This window comes from Podarcis bocagei (genome assembly GCF_964188305.1).
Source record: "Podarcis bocagei genome assembly, chromosome: 9".
In the NCBI taxonomy this organism is placed as follows: Eukaryota; Metazoa; Chordata; class Lepidosauria; order Squamata; family Lacertidae; genus Podarcis; species Podarcis bocagei.
In genome coordinates, this window is record NC_138134.1 from 69,672,920 (window position 1) to 69,699,588 (window position 26,669).

The 26,669-nt window shown below is 45.2% G+C and overlaps 1 protein-coding gene across 2 annotated transcripts; it reads right to left on the bottom strand.

Annotated features, from left to right (window-relative positions):
• Positions 1-6,484: 6,484 nt before the first annotated feature.
• On the bottom strand, positions 6,485-26,468 carry MRPL1 (mitochondrial ribosomal protein L1). 2 transcript variants are annotated; one of them, XM_081207308.1, is made up of 9 exons: positions 26,344-26,468; positions 23,641-23,746; positions 22,368-22,623; positions 20,988-21,071; positions 19,827-19,898; positions 17,179-17,290; positions 14,431-14,531; positions 11,136-11,217; positions 6,485-6,983 (listed from the first exon to the last, which is right to left on the bottom strand). In XM_081207308.1, exons 1-9 carry the CDS (start codon positions 26,378-26,380, stop codon positions 6,793-6,795), a joined length of 1,041 nt encoding a protein of 346 aa, XP_081063434.1. In that variant the 5' UTR covers positions 26,381-26,468; the 3' UTR covers positions 6,485-6,792. The 2 variants fall into 2 exon arrangements, with proteins under 2 accessions (XP_081063434.1, XP_081063435.1); XM_081207309.1 differs by lacking the exon at positions 26,344-26,468 and adding an exon at positions 26,217-26,244.
• Between the last annotated feature and the right edge of the window lie 201 nt (positions 26,469-26,669).

Genomic DNA, 26,669 nt, shown 5'->3' on the forward strand with positions numbered 1-26,669 from the left:
TAAAACAATGTGTGCTTCCACCAGCAGTTTCCTTCAGAGACTGTGCAAACAAATTCCATGTATAAAAGCAGATTTTAATGTGTGGTCCTCCCTGCTACCGTTTTATTGTTACAATAACCCTGTAAGGTAGGTTAGGCTGAGCATTACTAAGTCAGAATCTGGAAACTTGAGGATTAGAAATCTGAATTACGAAGGAAATCTGGCGCGAGGGCTGAATTCTGCAGCCAGGATCAAACGATCCACTGTGAACATATAGATGTCCTGGAAATATTGTTCACGCTCAACGGCTGCTTTCCTCGGCAGAAGCACCTCCATCCATAGCCACTGGATTAGCTTTAATTATTCTGATAGATGCTAATAAATCACTGTTGTCATCCTCACTTTCATAGCCGCAGTGAATTCTGTCTGCTTAAAGACCCATGAGAGGAAATGGGTTGTGCTGTGTAGGGAATGAGCACCCTCTGGTGGCAACAGTGTTTTATACCTTTATTTCTCACCAAAATAAAGGTACCGTATTTTTCGCCCCATAGGACACACTGGCCCATAGGACGCATCAAGTTTTTTGGGGGGGAAATAAAGGAAAACATTTTTATTTTCCCCTCAGGCGCTTGTGGGGCCGGCAGCGGGGAGAAGCGCTCTTCTCCCCGCAGCCCGCCTTCAGATCAGGTCCGGGGACAGCGGGGAGATGCGCTGCGCCTCCCCACTGTCCCCGGAGCTTGCGGGGCTGGCGGCGGGCTCTCTCCGCCGTCAGCCTCCAAACCACTTCGGGAGACAGCGGGATGGCGGCGTTCTGCCTCCCTCTGTCCCCCGACCTTGTGGGGCTGGCGCTGGGGCTCTCCTGAAGTCTGGAGAGTGAGAGGGGTCGGTGCGCACCGACCCCTCTCGCTCTCCAGGCTTCAGCGAAAGCCTGCATTCGCCCCATAGGATGCACACACATTTCCCCTTCATTTTTGGAGGGGGAAAAGTGCGTCCTATAGGGCGAAAAATACGGTAGTCATTCCTGGACCAATAATGCAATTGCACAGGGATTTTTTTCCAGTAGGAAATTATATTCGGACACCCAGATCTAGCGAGAAAGCTGTGGCTCTTCAGATTGTGCCAGCGTTCACCTTGAACAAGTACACCGCAGTCAAAAAGCATAGCTGTCAACTTTTCCTTTTTTTTAAAGGGAAATTCCCTTATTCTGAATAGGATTCCTCGCAAGAAAAGGGAAAAGTTGACAGCTATGTCAGAAAGGAGAATGTTGGACTCAAGACTTGGAATGGTTAAATTTGTTGCTCGTTGGTGGGGAAAGCGACTGACCAAACCAAAAAGTGACTAACAACTAGTGTGATCCTGTGTTGACCCAGAAGCTTTGGGGGAAAAGCAAAGTCCACAGTAGGGATAATTAAGAACAAGATCGTGAGGTCACGCCACCGTTTATGATCGTCGGGCACCTTCCTGGAAGGTGCTTTGGCAATCGTAAAGGTTGTATCAAAGCGCCTCTGGGAAGCTGGACCTGCAGCCGTGGGAAGCAGAGGACAGTGGCATAGCGTGGATTGCTGGTGCCCGGGGCAGGCAAGTTGCCGACGCTGCTGGAGTGTCCTCCCTGGAACCAAATAGGACCCAGGGGAGCCCAGCCAACCAGCTGCCGTGTCCCTTGGTGGGCAAATGCCCCTTACGCCTGCAGAGCGGAGCACCAGGCCATGCTAGGTTCACCCCTTGCTCACTTTCTTCCATCTGCATTTGCTTACACTAACTAGGGAGAAGTCTTCAATAGGATGCACAACAAGGTTGCTGAGGGACCTGGCATGGAGGGGTGTCCCAAGGACCAGCTGGTGGTTTGTGCAGACAGTCCTCTCCCCCTCTTTAGGAATAGAGAGTGGCACATTCCACCTGGCCCGTCTTCTGCACCCTAAGCTAGCCAGTGGCCTGCAGAGGGACACAGCTGTCTCACCGCCAGCATTGATGCAAGATTCAGCTGATGTCAGATTCGGCACACGGAATGGAGGCCGCCATCTTGTTTGTTGCCTCAGGCAGCAGAATGACTTGAGCCGGCCCTGCTATCCCAGCAGAAGCTTTTTGAACCTGTAGTGTTGATTGAAAGAGGTAGGGGCGCTCAGTCTTCTGCCCTGAACAGTCACAGAGCAGCCCGCATTCCCCCGGGCTCTTGGCCACCTATCTCTAGGGCAGGGATGTCCAACAGGTTGATCCCCGGGAGGCTGCAGTCAATCGGTGCATTCCTCCCCCAAATCGGTGCATTCCTCCCTAAAAAAAAGCTCAACAACTGAACCCCTAAAAAGGGGGGTAGGTCACTGCCAGATTTTAATTCTGAAAATAGATCGCAGTAGATTGGCCACCTCTGCTCTAGGGCAACAGAGTTCCATTGCTTCTGGCAAGCAGCACTCCTTGTTAGGAAACATTCTTCCAACCAAGTGTGGAAGAGCAGTTCATGTTGCACTGCTCAACAAACTGGAGCTGCTTCCATAGCAAAGACTACCCAATGGATTGCCTCCAATTGCAGAACCAGACCCTTCAAGGGTTCCTATTTTCCAGGGACAGTCCCAAATTTACAGAAGCTGCCCTGGTTTCTGATTTGATCCCTGAATGTCCTGCTCTTCCTTAGGACGTTCTTATTTTCACTGGAGAAATGTTGGAGGGTAAGGACTTATGTGACCCACAAGCCCAGGAGATAAGTAACTATACAACCTTTAGAATACATCTGCATTTTTAAAAATGTTTAATGTTTTATTATGTTTTTTATTTACAGTGGTACCTCTACTTACGAACGCGATCCGTTTAAGTAGAGTGCCACTACTGCGCATGTGCGAAGTGTGATAGAGCACTTCTGCGCATGCGCAAAGTGAGCAGATCGCTTCTGCGCATGCGGCGAACCCGGAAGTAAACACTTCCGAGTTTGCCGCATTCGTAACTTGAAAAGCCGCAACATGAAGCAAATGTAACATAAGGAAAACTGCCCAGAGTGGCTGGAGAACCCAATCTGGTGTGTGGTTTATACCTATTATTATTATTGTTACTATTATGGACTAAAGGTAAAGGGACCCCTGACCATTAGGTCCAGTCGTGGCCGACTCTGGGGTTGCAGCGATCATCTCACTTTATTGGCCAAGGGAGACAGCGTACAGCTTCCGGGTCATGTGGCCAGCATGACTAAGCCGCTTCTGGCGAACCAGAGCAGCGCACGGAAACGCCGTTTATCTTCCTGCCAGAACGGTACCTATTTATCTACTTGCACTTTTATGTGCTTTTGAACTGCTAGGTTGGCAGGAGCAGGGACCGAGCAACGGGGAGCGTCACGGGGATTCAAGCTGTTGACCTTCTGATCAGCAAGTCCTAGGCTCTGTGGTTTAACCCACAGCGCCACCTGCGTCAAGGACGTCCCTATTTTCATTGGAGAAATGTTGGAGGTTACGCAGAACCCGAGCACAATCTCCTTTTGAGAAAAGTAACATCGACAGCGATAGCTTTTCATCTCGAAATTGTTGTAAATGCAGGAATCACTCTTTCTTTATAGAATGCCATGTTAACATTTGAAACTTTAAAAAAGATCGTTCCAAAATCGTGGATTTTGCCCAGCAGGAAAGGCAAAAAACAAACCCAAACATTTCATCCATGCTGTTCTGAGTGCCACTGTCTACTCATTCACCACGGACAGGAAATGTAGCAGACTGATCATAGCTTATCCTGTTGTATTGACTGATATAGAAAATAGGGGCGATTGGCCTTTGCCGCCCCACAATATCACCATTGACTCTGGAGAAATGTATTGTTGATGCTGCTGTTTAAAAGCAATTGCCGAAGTTTGTTTGCCATAATCTGAGACCAGAAACAAGACGAATTGCGCAGGTGAGATCAAGCTGGAAAGCTCTTCACGAGGGTGCAGAAACTGCAAGCATCTCAGGCCAAGCTCACCTGGCTAGTTTTCAGCATGTGCTAAAAACTTGGTTTAGGCAAGGCTGCCCAGACATGTCATTTTAACATGTAACTGCTGGCTTTTACTAATTTTGGGGTGCGTGGAGGGAGGTCATTTTTTAAAAAAACATCAGATTTTATTGATATTTTTAGTGTCTCTCTCATTTTATCTAAACTACATAGCGGTTTGGTCAACTAAACTGTATACACATCCTGTTAAATATATAAATACTTTGGAAGCAGTTAATATGCACCTTGCCTCTGTTACTTTGATTGGTTGCCGCAATTTTCTTTGTTTCGAAGATGGCATGCTCCTAATAAAAAGGGAATTAAAAGTTTTCCTACTTCTAAAAGTCTAGGCAACCAATTGGGGGGGGCAGCGGCTATAAACTCTTTCCTAGAGATTCTCACCACTTATTGTCCTCTTGCCCCAAGAATATGGAAGACAATCTTACTCAGCTATGAGTGATCGCCAAAGAGAGAAAGAGAAGGGTCAAAACTTTTTTCAAAGAGGGCCAGATTTGATGATGAAGAAGAAGAAGAAGAAGAAGAAGAGTTTGGATTTGATATCCCGCCTTTCACTCCCCTTCAGGAGTCTCAAAGCGGCTAACATTCTCCTTTCCCTTCCTCCCCCACAACAAACACTCTGTGAGGTGAGTGGGGCTGAGAGACTTCACAGAAGTGTGACTGGCCCAAGGTCACCCAGCAGCTGCATGTGGAGGAGCGGAGACACGAACCCGGTTTCCCAGATTACGTGACTACCGCTCTTAACCACACCACCACACTGGGCCGTGACATTTTTTTAGGATTGAAGTTGTTGAGCTTTTTTTTAGGGTTGGAATAGTTGAGCTTTCTTTAGGATTGATGTTGCGTGTTTTTTTTTTTAAGATTTTACCCCAGGAAATAGACTGCCACAGGGGCCGAATTAAACTGACTGGCAGACCAGATTAGGCCCCTGAAATGGACTTTGGACATGCCTGCCCTAGAGACTTCCAACATTTTTGTAGACAGGTCTTTTACTAGTCAAGGTGTTTTTAAACTGGCTACAAGCAATGACAAACCTAGACAGCATCTTAAAAAGCAGAGACATCACCTTGCCGACAAAGGTCTGTATAGTTAAAGCTATGGTTTTCCCAGTAGTGATGTATGGAACCATAAAGAAAGGCTGATTGCCGAAGAATTGATGCTTTTGAATTATGGTGCTGAAGGAGACCCTTGAGAGTCCCATAGACTGCAAGAAGATCAAACCTCTCCATTCTGAAGGAAATCAGCCCTGAATTGTCACTGGAAGGACAGATCCTGAAGCTGAGGCTCCAATACTTTGGCCACCTCATGAGGAGAGAAGACTCCCTGGAAAAGACCCTGATGTAGGGAAATATGGAGGGCACAAGGAGAAGGGGACGACAGAGGAGGAGATGGTTGGACAGTGTTCTTGAAGCCACCAGCATGAGTTTGACCAAACTGCAGGAGGCAGTGGAAGACAGGAATGCCTGGTGTGCTCTGGTTCAGGGGGTCACGAAGAGTCGGACATGACTAAACAACTAAATAACAAGCATAGACATAGCCAGGGTTTATGTTATGGGGGTAGGAGTTATGCTAGGGGGTGGGGCAGAACCGAGCTATATCTGACACAATCAGTTAATTATTTTTATTTACTTGATTTGGGGGAGGGCAGCTGTCCTCCACCTGCACGCCGGTGATGCCCACGGCTGCAAATTCATGCTTCATTCTGTATTGTTCCAACTCTTGAGTGGCTGTTGTTTTTATCTGCTCCTCTACTTTAATATTACACATTTTTATCGCTGGTTTTTAAATTGTGCTCTTATTGCTAACCAACCCAAGTACCAAGCATGTGAACCAACTACAGGACTCATGTCCCGCTTGTGGGCTTTCATAGACATCAGGTTGGCCACTGTGAGGACAGGAAGACAGACCAGATAATCCTTTGGTCTGATCCAGCACAGATCTTCATATGCTCCTCTGCTTCGTGACAGTGCAAGATATTTTTTTTACCTCTCGGACTAGTTCTTGTAAGGATTTAAGAGAACCAGACATGTCAAAGTAGAGGAACCAAGATTGAGAAACTGGTTTGTCCAATGACACCCAATTTGTGGACCTGGGGTGAGATCTGAATTCAGGTCTCCAAGTGACTTCAAGATCATGCTGGATCTTAGCAGCTAGCATTGGCCTAGGAATTCATGCAGGATGAGGGCGTTTAGACAGACACTTGCGTGAAATCTCTCATGGTAACGTGTCCATGTGCTAAGTTAAGAAACAAAAAGACAGACCAACTGATGAGGTCACGACAGAATCTAGTGGTTTTTTTAAAAAAACAACAACATGTTTTTGGAATGATGCAATCAATTTTTATGTTGATCACACAAATGACTGGAGTAACAAGGGAAAGGAGTGATTTTACATTCCTTGGCTTGGGGGGTCACATAACTCCATACCCTCTAACATTTGGATGTCCTAAAGAAGAGAAGGACATTCAAGGATCAAATCAGAATCCAGAACAGCTTCTGTAAATCTCCTTCGAAGACATACACACACACACACACACACACACAAATTGAACAATGACTGTTCATTTATAGTCAAAGGCAATAGGGCAGTACAACTGCTCATATGAACTGAGAGAGGTGCTGCTATGCAAGACATTTTCATAAAACAATTGGCTCCCCAAATATCAGGCTGGACTCTCAACAAAACTTTTACAATACACCTTATTGCCAATTCCTTATGCCCTGACAGGAGAACAGTTGGGAGGTCTTGCACTGCCGCAAGGCCCCTGTACACAGATTAGGACGCTGTCACAGATTTGCTTCTGTAAAAGGGTTTTGTACAGAGAGAAGGATAGACACTTGTGCAACACTCAAGTTAGCTGGACTTCTGCCTTTCTTCTTCTTCGTCATCATCGCTGTCATCGTCTTTCACCTTCTCTTCCGCTTTCTCTTTCACCTTCTCTTCTGCTTTCTCTTTCACAGTTCTTTTGGGGAGAAAGCGCTCGACTTTTAAATCCAAGCTTTCGCTTGTTGAACTGCAAATGCTCAAGTGTGTCACAAACGGGCCTAGAAAAAAGAGGAAAGGGGGAGGAAAAACCCAGCTTATCACTTTGGTGCTCTTGCTGACAAGCCAAACAGCATGCGCTGCGAGATCTGGAACACTGATCACACTGTCCTCAAGTTATTAAAAGTGTTGTAGAAAATAGTACAGGGCCAGGCCTAGCCAAAAGTAAAGCACTTTTAAGGCTCTTAAATTTCAATGTGAGAGATTTAGGAATGTACTAAACTTGCCTATGTAAAATGGACATCATGTATCTGTTCTCAGCTTTGGCTGAGAAACTTAGCTTTGACCTAAATGCTGTAATGAAATGTGTAAAAATAAAAGTTTGCTGCCGTCAACCGAATTGATATCTGATAGATTGAGCTCTTTCACCTCCACATCTGGTGACAAGAGAAGCCCCTGCTTTCATGCTGGGATTGTGAATGTGGCAATCTGTATTACTTCTGTAAACAGGGTTATTTACAGTATCTAGGGGCAAACCTTGGCTTTCAATTTGATTGTTGAGCTGGTGTTGTGGAGCAGCTTAAGAGTGTGAGCTGGAAAGTCCCACAATTTCAAAGCTTAGCTCAAGAGAAAAAGGGAAGCAGCAGCAGGAGACACAATTTCTGTGGGGCACTGAAAATGGATTAAAAACACACTTGTGTTGGGGCGCAGTGTTCTGCAGTCTGAAAAGGAGAGTAGTTGCTCAAACTATCCATCTGCAACAGGGGTAGTTAACCTGTGAGACAGGGCGAACAGAGAACCAGATCGGGCCCACAAAAGCTTTTCGAAGTGGCCTGCCAGCCCACAGCTTCCTTCCCATAGCAAGTTAGGAGGAAAGCCTCTTCCACACTCCCCATGCAAATTAATGGAGAGATTGTGCTTACCATTAACTTGCATGGGGAGGTGCACCCACAACAATGCTGGGGATGGGATTATACCCACCCACCCGCCAAAAGGCCCTGTTACACCAAGGATCTCTGATTGATGGGAGTGGATAGGCTTCTCCCCCCACACCGGCTATTTTCAGGGCTGCAACCTCTTGCATCTCTCTATTCCTCCCCCCCCCACCTTCCACCCCCACCAAGTTAATGGCATGCAGCCTTGAAAGTCTGGCGCACCTTGAATGTAGCCCTCAGGATGAAAAAGGTCCAGCACCGAGGGCCTTCTGGCGGTTCCCTCACTGAGAGAAGCCAAGTTACAGGGAACCAGGCCTTCTCGGTAGTGGCACCCGCCCTGTGGAACGCCCTCCCACCAGATGTCAAAGAGAACAACAACTACCAGACTTTTAGATGACATCTGAAGGCAGCCCTGTTTAGGGAAGCGTTACTTTATTTTAATATTGTGTTGGAAGCCGCCCAGAGTGGCTGGGGAAACCCAGCCACATAGGCGGGGTATAAATAATAAATTTTATTATTATTATTATTATTATTATTATTATTATTATTATTATTATTATTATTATTATTATCACCCCTGAGCTGCAATATGGGGGGAGAAATTCTCACCGGCCTTTCAACGTTATTGCTGTTTGATATTCTCTCTGTGTGTGAGAGAGAATTATTTGTTCCAGAAACAGAGAGGAACAGAGGATAAGTTTCAAGAAGCAGCAGAAGGCCGAGATTGTTTTGTCTATGCAAGGACTTTTTCTGTGAGGACTGTTCTTTGGAAATGCGCAGCGTGACAGGAAGCGCTGATAACAACAGTTCTGTGTAACTTGTTGTGAGTCTCTTGCTTGCAGTGAGAGAAGAAGAGAGTGTGTCTTGGACCTTTGTTAGACTCTGACCACGTCAGGGGTGAATGTCTGTATATATTTGCTACCAATATGCTTTAATGCCTGTCAAGTAAACCTCTACACTTGACTGAATCTTTATGGCGTCCATGAGTGTTTATCGCCTACTGTGTGTACCTTCAACCCGGAAGACGCTTCCAAGGAAGAAGATGCATTGAGATGCAACTCTGCTGAGGATAGATCCTGGCACACACAGGCAGCGAAAGTGATGCCGGACCCAATCCTTCTAAATCATCCATCAGAGGTTGATGGATTGATCCAACAATTGCAAATATCCCTGAGATAACGTGCATGGAGTGCTCTGAGCACTCTTTAAAAGGTAAACGTACCCCCCGACCATTAGGTCCAGTCATGGCCAACTTTGGGGTTGTGGAGCTCATCTCACTTTAGTGGCCGAGGGAGCCAGTGTACAGTTTCCAGGTCATGTGACCAGCATGACTAAGCCGCTTCTGGTGAACCAGAACAGCACACAGAAACGCCGTTTACCTTCCCGCCAGAGCGGTACCTATTTATCTACTTGCACTGGTGTGCTTTCGAACTGCTAGGTTGGCAGGAGCAGGGACCGAGCAACCCGGGGAGCTCACCCTGTCGCGGGGATTCGAACCTGAGCACTCTTTACTGCCATGTTAATGTTTATTATGTGACTTCTACTCAAGGAGGTGTAAGGCTTAACACAAGCAGAGAACAGAATGGCTGCCAGTCCCTGCCTGGGTTATCTTTATTCTTGGTGCCTATCCTGTATTAGCTGGAGAAGGGCAAAGGAACAGCAGGCAGAAATCTCCAGGACAATGGAGTATAGAGGCCCCGTATAAATGTCACACCCAACCATGGATTTTGTTACATGCAAGAGCCTGGAGCTTGCACCCTCCTTCTCCTCTCTGTGCATGGCAGGAAGAAGAAGAGTTTGGATTTGATATCCAGCTTTATCACTACCCGAAGGAGTCTCAAAGCGGCTAACATTCTCCTCTCCCTTCCTCCCCCACAACAAACACTCTGTGAGGTGAGTGGGGCTGAGAGACTTCAGAGGAGTGTGACTGGCCCAAGGTCACCCAGCAGCTGCATGTGGAGGAGCGGAGACGCGAACCCGGTTCCCCAGATTACGAGACTACCGCTCTTAACCACTACACCACACTGGCTCCCATGTGGAGGAGCCCAGGAGGAGCCATGACTGTTCGTATTTTAGAATAAACTGTTTGTTGTCGTGTCTGAACTCGGCAAAAATAGTGGTTTGTTCAAACCACAGTTTCTTCACAGGCCAGGATACCAAACCTTGGTGCACGATGGTTTGAACAAACCACCCTTTGCCAAGTTCAGACGAACAAAATAATAATAATTGTGGTTTCTTCTAAGACGCGAACAGAAGTTTTAAATCTCTTTCCTTTGAATGCAAGGGGAAGGTGGGAGACCAGGCTCTAGCGGATTCCTGGACAGATCAATGCCTCCTGGTTGGTTGCTCCCTCTGAACTAGGTCAAAGGCTACGCTGGTTGAAATTTTTAGAGATGCTACTGGGTCCCAGGACCACCCAGCTTTCTCACATGAGGCCAATGAGAAGGTATTTGCTAAGGCAGCCAAGTGGAGGTTGCCGCTCTAGTCGTTACAGGCAGTGGAGAGGGTGAAAGGGCTGAATGACAACCATCCAATTAGCATTTATATAGTGTTTCTCGTTTCACCCAGTACAGTGACTTTAAAGTCCCATATTGCAGGTGTGTGCAAGGGCACCCCCTCTAAATTCATAGCCAAGATGAGGTTGGAACTGGGGATTTCAGCCTAAAGTGTATGTCCTTAGCTGCAAACACCATCCCTTTTTAAAAGGACTTCCCTAAGGCAAAACCAAACTGCTTAAATCATAGAAGAGTTGGAAGGGACTCTGAGGATCATTGCAGGAATATGCAGCTGTCCCATACAGGGACTGAATATATATCAACACTTGCAGATTTAGGGACATACCCCACCTTAAACTTTTCAGATAATAATTCGTTCTTTTTTAAAAAAGAGACCAATATCAAAATTTGCACTGGGGTTCCATAGGAATCTGCAAAAAGATGGTGTTTGATGTTTCAAAAGCTTCCAGGATTAGGCTGGAGCCAGGAAAACGTCACACACCATTCCAAGAGGATGAGAAAATAGCTTCCAAAAGCTTCCCTCTGAAAGGAAAGAAGCAGGCTTACTACTGTTAATGATATCCTTTAAGTACATCCCTCTTGACATAGCGCTGCCTGTTAAGTGTTCCTTATTGCTGGGCTTGTCTGCGTGGGTTTTTTTTAAAAAAATAATAATAAAGTCATTTCCCCTCCTCGGTGGTAGAAAGGTGCTCCCTTTATTCATCTGTGTAATATAATTAGCTTTTAGTGTCAATTAAGGGACTAAAAGAGAAGAGCAGCTTACCATAGCTCAAAGGTTTGTATTTACAAACGTCTTTAATAACCGCGTCCAGATTGGCAACGATCTGATCATTAGGCATATCCAGCTGAAAGAAGTTAATGCAAAATTAATGAAGCAGAAAACATTAAACGCTCCCGGATTAATAAAAACTGCAGCGGCTGGGGTAAATATTTAATCAGAGTTCTGGGCTTTTGTTTTTTAATAAAAAGGGGGGGACATTTTCCTCTCTATTAAAGATGCAAAGTGCCATAAATGCCATTAGTGTCATTAGCTTAAAGATATTCTGCTGTGAAAAAAAGAGAGATATCTGTACTCCAACTCAACCACTGTAAATATATAGGTGTATATACCACCTGCTTAGGCTGCCTGCTATGGGATTGACTCTCAATATGTAAGTCCTCAGATAAAATCAAATCTGTAAGGTTTAATATGCAGCAAGCTGCCTGGGAGCCTAGGGGAAACATCATCTCCTTGGGAGTTAAGGGGAGGAGAGGAAGGAAACTGGTCAGACAGAAGCTGTGGTCCTAAGTAAATCAATCTATCAGTCTTAGTTAAAATATGGATTGAGAGAAAATTACATACTGCACAAAGATCAGCCATGGATTGTAAAATTCTCATCTGCAAGCAAAACTGTTTGTGAACATTCCATAGCATCTCATCAACAAAGGGCTGAGGGCTGACTTTGAGCATCAGCGGTGGCGAAACCACCAGCCCTCCAGGTTTTGATGAACTACATCTCCCATCAGCCCCAGCAAGCATGTAGCCAATGGCCTGGGATGACCAGGGTTGTAGTCCCCCACACCTATCCTACACAAATATTGGGGCAGTATTGTTCAGGAAGAGGGCGAGGCTGGCAGTCTGAATTGGCCCTGGGAGACTTTGTAGAGCAGTTTGCAACATGGAAAACACAAAAACCCACAACACACTTAGCAAATGCAAGCAATACCTCTCACCCACACAAAGACACTTGAAAAGGCCACAGGTTGTAAGGCTGATTTAGTACAGGAGACTTTCCCAATGTAGAGCAGGGCTTCCCAAATTTGGGTATCCACAGCTGTTTTTTTGGACTACAACTCCCATCATCCCTAGCTAGCAGGACCAGTGGTCAGGGATGATGGGAACTGTAGTCCCCAAAACAGCTGGAGACCCAAGTTTGGGAAACACTGATGTAGAGGAAGAGTGAGGGGAGACCAACAGCATAAGAAGAGCTCTGCTGAATTGGGAAAGGGCCTACCTAGTCCAGCACCCCATTCACACAGTGGCCAATTTGATGCCTATGGGAAACCTGAAAGCAGGAGCTTTTTCCCACTGGTGATTCACAGCAAATGGTATTCAAAGTCTCTGACAGTGGAGTGCCTTTAGGGAGTAAATGGGAGGTTCTTCATCCTAGCCCAGCCACTAAATAAATATTTCTTCAAAAAAAATGTGCTTTCTGGTAGGCACATAGGAGAGTTCCCCTGTGCCCTAGGCCACTGAGAAGCAGCAAATAGGGAGAACAGCTCTCTTTCATCCCTCGCTTCAGACTCACATAAAGGTAAAGGTACCCCTGCCCGTACGGGCCAGTCGTGTCCGACTCTAGGGTTGTGCGCCCATCTCACTTAAGAGGCCTGGGGCCAGCGCTGTCCGGAGACACTTCCGGGTCACGTGGTCAGCGTGACGAAGCTGCTCTGGCGAGCCGGCACCAGCGCAGCACTCAGAAACGCCGTTTACCTTCCCGCTAGAAAGCGGTTCCTATTTATCTACTTGCACTTTTTAGGGTGCTTTCGAACAGCTAGGTGGGCAGGAGCTGGGACCGCAGACGGGAGCTCACCCCGCCACGGGGATTCGAACTGCCGACCATGCAATTGGCAAGCTGAGGATTTACCCACAGCGCCACCCGCGTCCCTCACATACGTGGCTACAATGACAATCTCATCTTGGAAACTCTGAAGACTTTCCCGTATCATTCCAACTACAGTGGAACCTCGTGTTACGGACGGGATCTGTTCTGGAGGCCCGTCCGCAACATGGAACTGATGCAGGCCGAAGCGCTGTGTCTGCGCATGCGCACATCACGATTTAGCACTTCTGCGCACGCATGCGGCATGATTTAGCGCTTCTGCGCATGTGCGAGCAGCAAAACCTGGAAGTAACTGTTTCCGGTACTTCCGGGTTGCCGTGGGACGCAACATGAAAACACATAACCTGAAGCGGATGCAACGTGAGGTATGACTGTATATTTCAGGCATTCACCAGATCCACAGGTGGCCAAACAGATCTGAACACAAAATAGTTTTTAATATACAGAACGTACTTTAGAAACGCAAGCGGGTGACTCTGTCTTCATGTGAGTGGAAGTGCCTCTTCTAAGCTGACGGGCGACAAAGCACCCGTACACTGTCAAACGAAGTACAGTGGTGCCTCGCAAGACGAAAAGAATCCGTTCTGTGATTCTCTTCGTCTAGCGGTTTTTTCGTCTTGCGAAGCAAGCCCATTGACGGATTAGCGGATTAGCGCTATTAGCGGCTTTTAGCGGCTTATCGGATCAGCTGATAAAAAGCTTAGCGGCTTAGAAAAAGGGGGGGGGGAACCAGCAGGAACTCGCAAGACATTTTCGTCTTGTGAAGCAAGCCCATAGGAGATTCGTTTTGCGAAGCACCTCCAAAACGGAAAACTCTTTCGTCTAGCGAGTTTTCCGTCTTGCGAGGCATTCGTCTTGCGGGGCACCACTGTATGTTTATTCATGTGTAGCTTTATTAAATTAAAAGGCACATGATTAAAGTCACTAAGATTTCTTTAACTACGTGACAATCCGATTTTTAGAACACATGGTTTTCTGCCAGGTATTACAACTGGCAGTTGCTGAATGTCACCTCGACACTGCATTTCAATGCTATTTTGTACAGTATGTTTTACAGAGGCAAATCCACTCAGATAACTGAGTCACCACCCCCCGCTGCCCAGGGGACTATCCCATAATCTGAGAAATACTGACCTATTCAGTATACAGTTTGTACCCACCCTGGGCTTTTAGGATAGGGCAGGCTATTAATGTATATTATTAAGGGGCTGCTCCTTGGCAATGTGATGTAAATCTTGCTTTCTGGTGTATTCAGAAAGGAAACCTCTTACGTTAGCAGAGGGTAATGATTTTCCCCCTAACTGACTGTCCTGTGGGATGACCCATTTCGAAGTGTTCCTGAAATGCAAGGGAGCAAGCGAAGAACGAAAGCTGTGTACCTGTGCGTACTTTCGGTAAATGATTAACAACGGCTCGAATTCGGCCGGACAGGCTGCCAAAATCCCTTGTGAAACTTACCATTCCGATGGGAGTGTGGATGAGGTTACCGTTCTCTACTTCGTATTCGTGGCACACTTTAAAAAACTCGAGCATCTGGAGAATGTCGTAACTGAGAGAACCTGGTTCAAAGTGGGGAAAGAGGTGGAGGGGGGTGTCAAGACAAAATGCTGCAGGACAAACAGAGCTGTGTGTCAACAGGCGTTCTTTGGTGAGGCCGAGAAGCGCGTCACACGCCACAGTGGGGACCTGTGTGCAGAGTATCATTGGTAAAGGTAAAGGGACCCCTGACCATTAGGTCCAGTTGTGGCCGACTCTGGGGTTGCAACGCTCATCTCGCTTTATTGGCCAAGGGAGCCGGCGTACAGCTTTTGGGGCATGTGGCCAGCATGACTAAGCTGCTTCTGGCGAACCAGAGCAGCGCACGGAAACACCGTTTACCTTCCCGCCGGAGCGGTACCTATTTATCTACTTGTACTTTGACGTGCTTTTGAACTGCTAGGTTGGCAGGAGCAGGGACCGAGCAATGGGAGCTCACCCCGTCGTGGGGATTCGAACCGCCGACCTTCTGATCGGCAAGTCCTAGGCTCTGTGGTTTAGACCACAGCGCCACCCGTGTCCCTTAGAGTATCATTCCCTGGTGCTAAAAGAATGTGAGGAATCCTGTCTGCATGGCAAAGCCTTGCTATGGCCAACATTTGCAAGTTGAGCAGGTTCCCAATCTAGGTAGTAGGGGGAGGAACTGGCAGCCCAACAGCTGACTTCCACGTCTTCTCGCCTGATCTCTAGAGGACAAGGGCTCCACTGAGGAAGGGGGGTATCCTGCACCCTTGATCCCTTTTACAACCACTCCTTGCTCTGCAGGATTCTCTCAGCACCCTTACGCTGCAGCAGCTAATCACCATTAAGGCTTAGGGTTGCATTTGACTAAATCACAGAGCGACTCACAAGTGCAGTGGAAATTCCCCGTTCCCATAACGTCCCCTGTGTTAAGCCTTTTGCAGGAAGAGTCCTGTGACTCCTCAAAGGCTTAACAAATGGAGGCCGAGACCTTTAGGCCTTCCAGATCTTGCTGAACTACAACTCCCATGGGTAGGGGTGGTGGGAGTTGCAGTTCTGGAGGGCCACAGATTCCCTGCCCCTTGCCTGCCTCCTGTGCAACAACTGCATATCCAATTGTTGTCGCTGTTACAATTTGTATAATGCCCTTTATCAAAATATCCCAGGGCAGTGTACAACCTTAAAAACACATTACAGAACATCAATGATATGTAAAGAAAAAAGAAGGAACACTTTATCATATGTGATGGGAATGTAAAAAAGTAAAGAACTTCTGGGAAATGATATACCGTATTTTTCGCCCCATAAGACGCACCGGCCCATAAGACGCACCTAGATTTTAGGGGGGGAAATAAAGGGAAAAAAAATTATTTCCCCCCCAGGTGCGCTGCGCTAATCCAGAAGCTTGGGGCAAGCTGAGGTCAGCGCGCCCCAAGCTTCTGCGTGCCGGCAAGCAGTCCGCTGCCGCCCCAAGCCTCCCGCACCCGGCAGGAGGTCCCGCTGGGTGCGGGAGGCTTGGGGCGGCAGCGGACTGCTTGCGCGCACCGAGAAGCTTGGGGCCAGCTGAGCTCAGCTGGCCCCAAGCTTCTCGGTGCGCGCAAGCAGTCCGCTGCCGCCCCAAGCCTCGCGCACCCGGTGGGACCTCCTGCCGGGTGCGCGAGGCTTGCAGACACTCGCCCGAAGCAGGGGGAGCCCTCCAGAGGGCTCCCCGTGCTTCGGGCGACAGGCTGCCGCCCCAAGCCTCGCGCACCCGATCGGACCTCCTGCCGGGCGCGCGAGGCTTGCAGGCATTCGCCCCATAAGACGCACCCCGATTTCCCCTTCATTTTTGGAGGGGAAAAAGTGCATCTTATGGGGCGAAAAATACGGTATAATGAGATGAAAAAGATGTTGAAATATACATTTTTTTAAAAACCAGAAGCATTTTTCTTGGTATTATAGGTCAGGGCATTAATAGGCAAGATGTTAAATTGTTTTTATATGCAACAACTGCAGCAAGAGTATTGTTAGCCCAGAAATGGAAACAAGAAGAAATTCCGACAAAAGAAGAATGGCAGACAAAATTAATGGACTATGCTGAATTGGACAAAATGACAGAAAGGATTGGAAACCTGCGGGACCAGAGATTTACAGAAGATTGGAAGAATTATATGAATTATTTGAAGAGCAACTGTAATCAACAAATCACGCTAGTAGGACCACAAAAAGTTTTGTAAGGAGAAATATACGAAGTGTTACAAAGTAGAAAAAGATAGAGATATTGGCTATGAGTTTGAAATGTAATAGGGAAGATAAGAAATGCATACTAAGAGATTAGATTGGAAAATTTTCCGACAGGATTGATGGAAGTCCAAAAAAATTGAATAAGATGTAAATGTATGTTTAATTACTGTTGAAAAAGATATGTTAAAAGACTAATAAAAAATTTACATAATAAAAAAATAAAAAACAGAACATCAATGATAAGAACATAATAAAAAGCATGCTGACAGACAGCCTAATAAATCGGCCTATTGATGCGGCTCATGGAACATCATTGGGTGTGTCTGCAGCTGATTTCACGCCCGCTTTACGGGGTGTGTTGAATGTTGAAAATGCTTCCTACAGAAAAACCCCGGACATAATTACTGGAAAGGAAAGTTAAACTCAGGCAAGTGTCTACAGTGTTGTAGCCTTACACAGCATGCTCACTAAAATTTTGACCCTCACCATTTCTGGTCTTGGGGAACCTTTGCTTCAGCATCCCCCTTAAAGGAGTAATCTTGGATGACATCGTCGGCACGCCAACATAAAAATCTGCCTTGATTTCACCATCCAAAATCTGGCGGGGAAGAAGAAAAGATTATTATGATTTGTGCTTATGTCCCTTTTAGAAATTAAGTCTAGCAAAAGTAAATACAGTGGTACCTCGGGTTACATACACTTCAGGTTACAGACGCTTCAGGTTACAGACTCCGCTGACCCAGAAATATTACCTCGGGCTAAGAACTTTGCTTCAGGATGAGAACAGAAATCGGGCCCCGGTGGCACAGTGGCAGCGGGAGGCCCCATTAGCTAAAGTGGTGCTTCAGGTTAAGGGCAGTTTCAGGTTAAGAATGGACCTCCAGAATGAATTAAGTACTTAACCCGAGGTACCACTGTAATAAAAAAACGAACACCCAGTTTGCCTCCTTACTTCCTTGCTAGGCCTAAGAAGAGCAAGGAGCGGAGGGGAGAAGAGATGAACCTGTGGTCCTCCAGGGGATTTCAACTTCCACCAGCCCCAGCCAACATGGGCAATAGTCAGGGATGATGGGAGCTGTGGTCTAGCAACGTGGGATGGGCCACGAGCTTCTCATCCTTGCACAAAGGTAACAAGGACGAAAATGTGGGAGCTGCATCCTCTTTAAAACAGGATAATGATAGCACCAGGCCATGCACAACAGCCCTTTCCCATGCTAGTTCTGTTTAGCTGCTGTTTCTCAGATGGACCTACGTTTCTTTCCTTGTTTTTCGCTGCTCCTATATCAATGTCCTTCATGAGACGGTCTCCCAGTGGGGATTCACTTACCCCTCCCATGAAAGCAATGATGCAAATATATTGCTTAAAGTTCAAAGCTTAGCATCAAGGCCAGAAGTCATAACATTCAGAAGCTGACGATAACTTTTTCAACGGCTACAAACGGCAGCAAGAACATGTGTTTCTTATACATAAAGTAGTAAGGGTTTGGTCTACTTAATCAGACACACAACAACCCCGTGTTGGAGACAAATATTTAATGATTTGTCAAGATGGCAATCTAACATATAAGCTTCAATAATACCTAGACAATGCTAGTACAAAAAGAAGGGCATTTATTTTCATTTGAAAGCAGGAGGGCTACTTTTCTTTGCTTCTGCGTAAATGACCACAATGTTCATGATCATTTTGCAGCTGAGGCAAATATTTACTTTGTGCACTCTCAGTTCTAGGACAAAAAAAAAAAAAGTGAAGTGGAACGGCCTCTATTTTCTGTCTCATAATGTGTAGCTTGTAGGGAATATTACAGTACATTCCCACTACAACCAGGGACAGCATTTGCTGAAATCCAAACACAGCAAATTTCTCCATGTGCAAATTGCAGCACAATTGGCTAAATAATTTTCAAGACATAACAATATCGTAGCATGTCAAGGTCCTACTCTGGCATGAGCCAAAGAGGCTGAAGCAATCTGTATATATAAATATTTTAAATTCTTTTTTTTTTTTTTTTTGGGTTCACAGGAGGTATCCTCATTCTGGAAAAACATCCAACCAAGAAATCAAAAAGCTGGATCTTTTGTTCTAATCTAGGCTCTGAAACAGAAAGATGCAACTATTCAGCTGAGAACACATTTTAATAATAATAATTTTATTATTTATACTCCGCCCATCGGCCTGGGGTTTCCCCAGCCACTCTGGGTGGCTTCCAGAACATATAAAAACATGGTAAACAAACGCCAAGCAGTAACAACTTCCTAATGCAGGGCTTCTAAAAGATATCTTCTAAAGGTTGTATAGTTATTTATCTCCTTGATATCTGCTGGGAGGGTGTTCCACAGGGTGGGTGCCATTGCTGAGTATGTCCTCTGCCTGGTTGCCTTTAACTTCACTCCTCAGAATGCGGGAACCACCAAAAGGCCCTTGGAGGTGGACCTCGGTGTCTGGGCAAATCTTGGGTAACCCATCCTGACATACATGCATCAATTTGAGCCCATAATTAGAAAATTACAAATATATCTTCATTTCAGTTGGCAGAATCCTTTAAAAGAAACATATGCACATACACATAAAACCCAGAAAGGGTACTTTTTAAGGGAATTTATAACAGTCTGTAAAATTCTGTTCTGCAACAACTTCAGGAGACCCTTGATGCCAATATATCTCTGCACTTATACGGAATCTGAAAATATACTTTAGATTCTAACCTTCTGAAGTTGTGGGATCCTGTTTGCCTTCCTAGTAGCTCCAGAATTCAAGCAGCCTTGAGTGGCACCACAAACAATGATAAGAGTTGCTATACTGGGGGGAAATGTGATCCCAAAAAAAGGAGCAGGAAGTAACATAATACATGTATCTCAGTAGGTTCTGGCAGTGGACTCTTTTGGAGGGCTGCAACCAGGCTGATAATAATAATAATAATAATAATAATAATAATAATAATTATTATTATTATTATTATTATTATTATTATTATTATTATTATTATTTTACTTATACTCTGCCCATCTGAATGGGTTTCCCCAGTGCTAGTACTCTCCCGCAAGACAAGACACAAATGATCAAAAGTGAGAAAGATTAAAATAACTTCTTCTTTAGGTCTTCTCACAGTACTTAATTAACGTCATCTCTTAATTACCGGCTTGATTAATTCAGTCCCTCCTGCAAATGTAGCTCCATTTTCTCTTGCTAGGGCAGCTTGCTCTGCATCCTGTAAGGAAACGAAAGTTCAGAATGTAGACAACAGGAGCACTAGATATTTTCCCATACAGCTGGTGTTTCTTCAAGGCTTTCTTAGGCAGGCGAAGGTGCTGCTAGGTAGGAAATGCAGACCCCCTCCCCTCTGGCCAAGTTATAGGTGTGTTTTGACTGGGTGACCCCAATGAGTGCACCAGAAGTTGGATGGGCACAATGGGCACAGCCATGATCTCTTGAGGTATCAGCTAACCAGTTAGAAATCTTGAGAATGCATTAATGCTTTAAAAAGTGCCTTGGATGTCAAGACAAAGGCCAAGTTAATCGATCATATTTTGCAGGAATCACAGCACCCAACAGAACCAGAATGATCTGCAGGCTATTTGACAGGTCCACCAGCAGGCTGTGGTTTTCCTTCTGCCCAGCCCCACTTAATAGGGCCGTTGTAAGGGGTTATGGATGGGACGCGGGTGGCGCTGTGGGTTAAACCACAGAGCCTAGGACTTACTGATCAGAAGGTCAGCGGTTTGAATCCCCACAACAGGGTGAGCTCCTGTTGCTCGGTCCCTGCTCCTGCCAACCTAGCAGTTCAAAAGCATGTCAAAGTGCAAGTAGATAAATAGGTACCGCTCCGGCGGGAAGGTTAACGGCATTTCCATGCGCTGCTCTGGTTCACCAGAAGTGGCTTAGTCATGCTGGCCACATGACCCGGAAGCTGTACGCAGGCTCCCTCAGCCAATAAAGCGAGATGAGCGTTGCAACCCCAGAGTTGGTCACGACTGGACCTAATGGTCAGGGGTCCCTTTACCTTTAAGGGGTTATGGATGTGAAGTACTTTAACATTCCCTGATATCACTTCACCCATTCCAAGATCAAGCTCTGGCTCAAGTGTTCTCAGGAACATCATAATCTAGAACACTGTGCCAAACGCACACCACGGAGAATAAAATATACATTTAGAAAACCTTCTGGATATATCCAAAAAGGGTGAGATATCTGCTAGATTCTTCAAGAGTGGCATCGAGGTCACTGCCTCAAAACACTTGCCTGACTAACCTATACATACAGGCTCAAGGAGGCATTGCAGCAACATGCTGTAACTCACCGCTGTAAATACTACGACCTTATGGATGTCATCTGTGAAAAGGTGAGGCAGACGAACCGTACCAACGAATGGTTCCAAAGGTTTCTGAAAGGTGCCAAAGCAAACAAGCAAAATTGAAAAGCCTCACATTATTGAATTCAGCAAAATAAATTTACTTAATTGACAAAATAAAAAAAAATTCCTTCCAGTAGCACCTTAAAGACCAACTAAGTTAGTTCTTGGTATGAGCTTTCGTGTGCATGCACACTTCTTCAGATACACACAAATTGGCAGAGTTTGGTGGCAAGGTCCGCTGTGGTTTTATCTGAAATGGTGTTCCTTATAGCTTGTAAACCATCGTTGTGTGGGATGTTGGTATACAGAGATTCCACATCCATAGTAGCTAGTATAGTATTGTTGGGAAGATTATTTAAAGATTGTATTTTCCTCAGAAAATCTGTGGTGTCACGTACATAGCTGGGAGGACTGATGGCATATGGTTTCAGAACAGAGTCCATATAACCGGAGACACCCACTGTAATAGTGCCAATACCCAAAATGATGGGGCGTCCTGGATTTCCTGGTTTGTGTATGTTAGGTAGAAGATAGAAAGTTCCTGGTCGAGGTCCTGTTGGTGTGTTGGTGAGGATCTGTTCTTGGATGTGTGGGGGTAGCTCCTTAACAATCTTGTTCAGTTCTTTCTGAACTGCATGCACACGAAAGCTCATACCAAGAACTAACTTAGTTGGTCTTTAAGGTGCTACTGGAAGGGGGAAAAAATTATTTTGACTATGGCAGACCAATACGGCTACCTATCTTTAATTGACAAAGGCAAGTTGGTCAAACTTTAGATATGTGCTCTGTATTTCTTTTCACGTGCACAGAAACCACATTAAGATTTTTAAAAACTATTTAAAATATACACAAAATGCATGATAGTCAAGGTCCAAATAACTGTTCAACTAGCTTCTATGAGCCAAAGAAAGCCCCTGAAAATATCCCTATAATCTTCTTCAAAGATCATCACCACAAGCCAAACATTCTGCGGTGTGTTGCAGAAAATATCCTGGATGACTAGAGGCTTCCACCTCGTCTTTGCTTCTCCTTCCGTTAGCATTTTTGCATCGATAATTGCATTGACACAAATTTAGAGAAAGGTCTCCCCAGTGGAATGAAGGTCCAGGGCAGAGAGGGGCAGAACTCGCAATTCAGTGCAAGCTTATAAAATACAAGTGAAGATATTTCAGCTAAATGTTTTGGGAGCCCTTCTTCGGGCATCATATCTGAATGAGCAACCTCTGAAAAATTGCGCTGAATGTTTTAAAAAACAAACCAACTTTCAAAGTCCCAGAAATAATTTGGCCACCAATACTTGCAAACTATGGGCCTTTTCCAGCATACCTTCTTCTCCATTGACATGTCCAGGGTCATATCGATGTAAACGGGCTGCTTGGGGGAAGTGAAGTCCAGTTGCTGAAACGTCTTCAGCATCTCTAAAGCCACTTCTGCCTCATAAACTGGCCTTTGATAGCACCACGTCAAATAAACATCGTCCTTTGGCTCACTTGGCAAGGGAAAGGTGTAAGGGTTCTTTTTTTTCTTGGGCTCTGATTCTGCGGCCTTCTTTTTGGCGTCCCTTCTGGGTTTTTTCTCTTTTCTTTAAGGAAATGGAAGTGATAAATAAAACAGCCCAGCTCAATACTCTTACTATAAAAACACATACTTCTGTTTCAGTGTATCTGAAGAAGTGTGCATGCACACGAAAGCTCATACCAAGAACTAACTTAGTTGGTCTTTAAGGTGCTACTGGAAGGACTTTTTTTATTTTGACTATAAAAACACATGTTTCTGATGGCTAGAAGTTGGAACTAAAAGAGGAGCGTTGCCTCAACCTGTGGCAAAACAGAGGAAAACATTTCAAGGTACCACAGGAGGCTGCTTTGTTTTAGAAAACTGCCTACCAGGTTTTGAACTCACTGCTTTCCCTCCCCCTTGGATACTTTAAAAAAAAAAACTTTCCCCAAGATAATAGGTACAGGTTCGTTTTACACCTGGAAATAAAACCAATTGTCTAGCACAGGGGTAGGCAACCTAAGGCCCGGGGGCAGGATGCGGCCCAATCGCCTTCTCAATCTGGCCCATGGATGGTCCGGGTATCAGCGTGTTTTTACATGAGTCAAATGTGTCCTTTTATTTAAAATGCATCTCTGGGTTATTTGTGGGGCATAGGAATTCGTTCCTTTTATTTTTTCAAAATATAGTCTGGCCCACCACATGGTCTGAGGGACGGTGGACCAGCCCACGGATAAAAAAGGGTGCTGACCCCTGGTCTAGCACTAATCTTCAGTTAGCGGATTGGGACCCGCAAATGTGTCACATCATTCTCTTATTTTGTTGAGAAGAAAATCTATATCCTACCTTGCTCTGCAATGTAATAAGGACCCTAACTACAATACAAACAAAACAACAATTAAAAAAACAGATATGAAAACAATTTTTAAAAAAAAGTATGGGGAGATCTTGGGGACCGAGTCCTGCCCCAGAAACAGGTTGCCTTTCTGAACTCAGCTACCAGCAACATGCTTGCCTGAACCTATTCAGTGTTGCTATTTATACTTTGATTTCAAGTGTCTTTTATTAGTAAGTTTAAAAGAAATAAAAGTTATTTACTTACTTTGCAGCATAGTGTCTATTGGAAATCAGCAAACTGGCAAAACTGGGAAGCACTGCAGAATGCTGACCAATTCTGGGGGAAATACGGCTAGGGCATTGAGCTGAAACTGTTTAAAGACGGGGGGGGGGGTGTAGAGAAAAACCATGCTAATGAGAGCCAGGAATCATAAAAGCTACAAATGAAGTTATGTGACAGAACTGGCATTAATAGGCCTTTGCATTTAGTGATTCCAAGGATATATGATTTCTTACCCTCCTTGCACCATAAGGTCCCACTGCAGGTTATAACAATATAATTACACAATTATAACAACAAATAAAACAATTCCAAACAAAAGTACAGTATAGATTAAATGTGACACCAAAAGGCCTATGTAAGGTTCAAGACCGAGCACACTTTGAGCTGCCTACGTACTTCTCTCCACCACTAGTTTGGGAAGGAGTGCATACACATTAGTCAGAATTTATATTTATACTGCATCTATCCGGTCATTTCTTACTATATGCTGCATTTTGATGAGCTTTGAAGTAAACTAAGAAAAAGAACAACCTAACTGCATTTTGGGACGCGGGTGCCGCTGTGGGTTAAACCACAGAGCCTAGGACTTGCCGATCAGAAGGTCGGCGGTTCGAATCCCTGCAACGGGGTGAGCTCCCATTGCTTGGTCCCAGCTTCTGCAAACCTGGCAGTTCGAAAGCACGTCAAAGTGCAAGTAGATAAATAGGTACTGCTCCGGTGGGAAGGTAAACGGCTTTTCCGTGCGCTGCTCTGGTTCGCCAGAGGCAGCTTAGTCATGCTGAACACATGACCCAGAAGTTGTACACCGGCTCCCTCGGCCAATAAAGCGAGACAAGCACCGCAACCCCAGAGTCGGCCACGACTGGACCTAACGGTCAGGGGTCCCTTTACCTTTAACTGCATTTTAAGCTGGTAATATGTACACAGCCTTACTTGGAAATAAAATTTGTTGAAATCAATGGTCTATGCTTCGAACTAGAGAGATTTCTGGTGCATTTCTCACTTATTTCTCTGGCCTTCACCGCTCCTGACTGCAGATGGGTGCTCACATATCTGAACATTAAAACATGCCTCCACACAGAAAACGAAATGTCATGTTTGAGGCTAAGTTAGAACACATTCTTCCCTAGTCTTCTTTCTGAAAAGAACTTTTTGTGTAGAGGAGCATTCAGTCTGCTGCCAGAAATGATAAAGCCAAAAGGCTTATTATTTCACTGAGAGTTAGAATCTTTGGAGAGAATAACTGTTTTTACTCCAGTCATCAAAATCCATTTGGCTGCTTAGATAGAATGAATTGGTCCATCAGTAAGCAAAAATGTGCTATGATATGGGATGTTTTCCAGGTTAAAGAAGTAACTCTAGTGCTAGGGAGCTCAACACAACTACCTGAGGGGTGGTTACACTATTAGGAATATGGCATGTAAAATGTGGTATTTAACTCATGCACCATTCTAACCCATGTTTGTATTTTAATGAAACTTATCAGTCCAAGTTCCTGTGTGGGACCCTTTCAAGTTCAATGGGAGTTATGGGCCACCACACATAAAAATCATGATTGGTTCACCTTTTAGATAAGTGACTAAACACAGTGTGCAGCACTTAACACTACCACCCATATGGTATAATGCCGCCATAGGGTTCTCAAGAACAAACTACAGTACATTAATAGTACATTCCTTTAATTTAGGGAAGAGAAACCAAAACCTGGCTTTGGAAGAAGAAGAAAAATCCCAGCAAAACAAAGAGCATCTCATTACGTATTTTTATGTTGTGAACCTCCTTGTGATCTCCGGTTGAGTGGCAGTATGCAAATTTAATAAATGAAATGAAAATTCCATTACTATACTGATCCTTACACACGTCTTTCCCTACAAGCCTTTCATAAACTTTTGCATGCTTTAAAGCAGTGTGGCAAACCTTTCTTTCGTTTCACTGTTTTCTCTTATTGTAAACTACTTCGAAGGTTTGTTTGTTTGTCAATCAAGCAGTGTATAAATCTGATCAAGTAAAATAAATGTATTCAATTTTTAATGATTTTCAATTTTATACATTTCAAAAATTCTACAATCATTTCAACATTTCAAAACTCGACTTCCTTTCCCCCTCTTTCTGAAGTTCCTTAAATTTTTTTTTTTAATATTTTCTGCGTATCCCAATTAACTTAATTTGCTCATTTGTTCATCTGCTTTAAATATACTGTATACTCTTATAAAACTGCAGGTTGTTTCAATAATCCTGCCAATGCTCTTATCTGTTTACAGCTTATTTGTAAATAAATGCAATCCAAGCCCTTATTGCTGGAAATATTTGCTTCTCTGCCGCCTTTTCTGGCAGCCCTGGCAGTGCAATCCTATTATATACGTCGACTTAGAAATAAGTCCCATTTGAGTTCTCTGGGGTTTTGCTTACAAGTGGAGGAGCAGAAGACCCTGCTAACTACGGCGCCCTCTGTCTTAAAACCTCGCAAAAGGGAGACCGAGCACACACAAAAAACCCCAAACAACCCCAAAAACAAGGCACGTTTTCCAGGACCGGGGAAGCGGGGACGCCCCTCTCACCTAAAACCCGCATGCACCGACCTCAATGGGAGCCGGCTCTCGGGAAAAGAGACCCTCAGCCCAAAAATATTTCGAGGAGGGGCTGGGGGGGACACAGAAAGCAGCCGCCCCACTTCTCAGCTCTCACCTGTCCTCCAGCAGCATCTCAACACGGGCGCCGCCATCTTGCCGGCGGGAGGGAGGAATCCGAAATGTGCAACGGAAAACTGTCCCCGGTTGCCTCGCGAAGCCAGGCAAAGAAGGTTCCGCCCCTAAAGCGAAGGGATTAAAGTTCCTAGTCTTATTCAATACATTTATATCCCCACCTTTCTCCTCAAGTGGGGTTCAAGGTGGCTTACAAACATGTGAAGACAACAATTACAAAAGACAGAGAGATATAAAGGAGCTTAAAGGGTAAAGGGGCCCCTGACCATTAGGTCCAGTTGTGGCCGACTCTGGGGTTGCAGCGCTCAT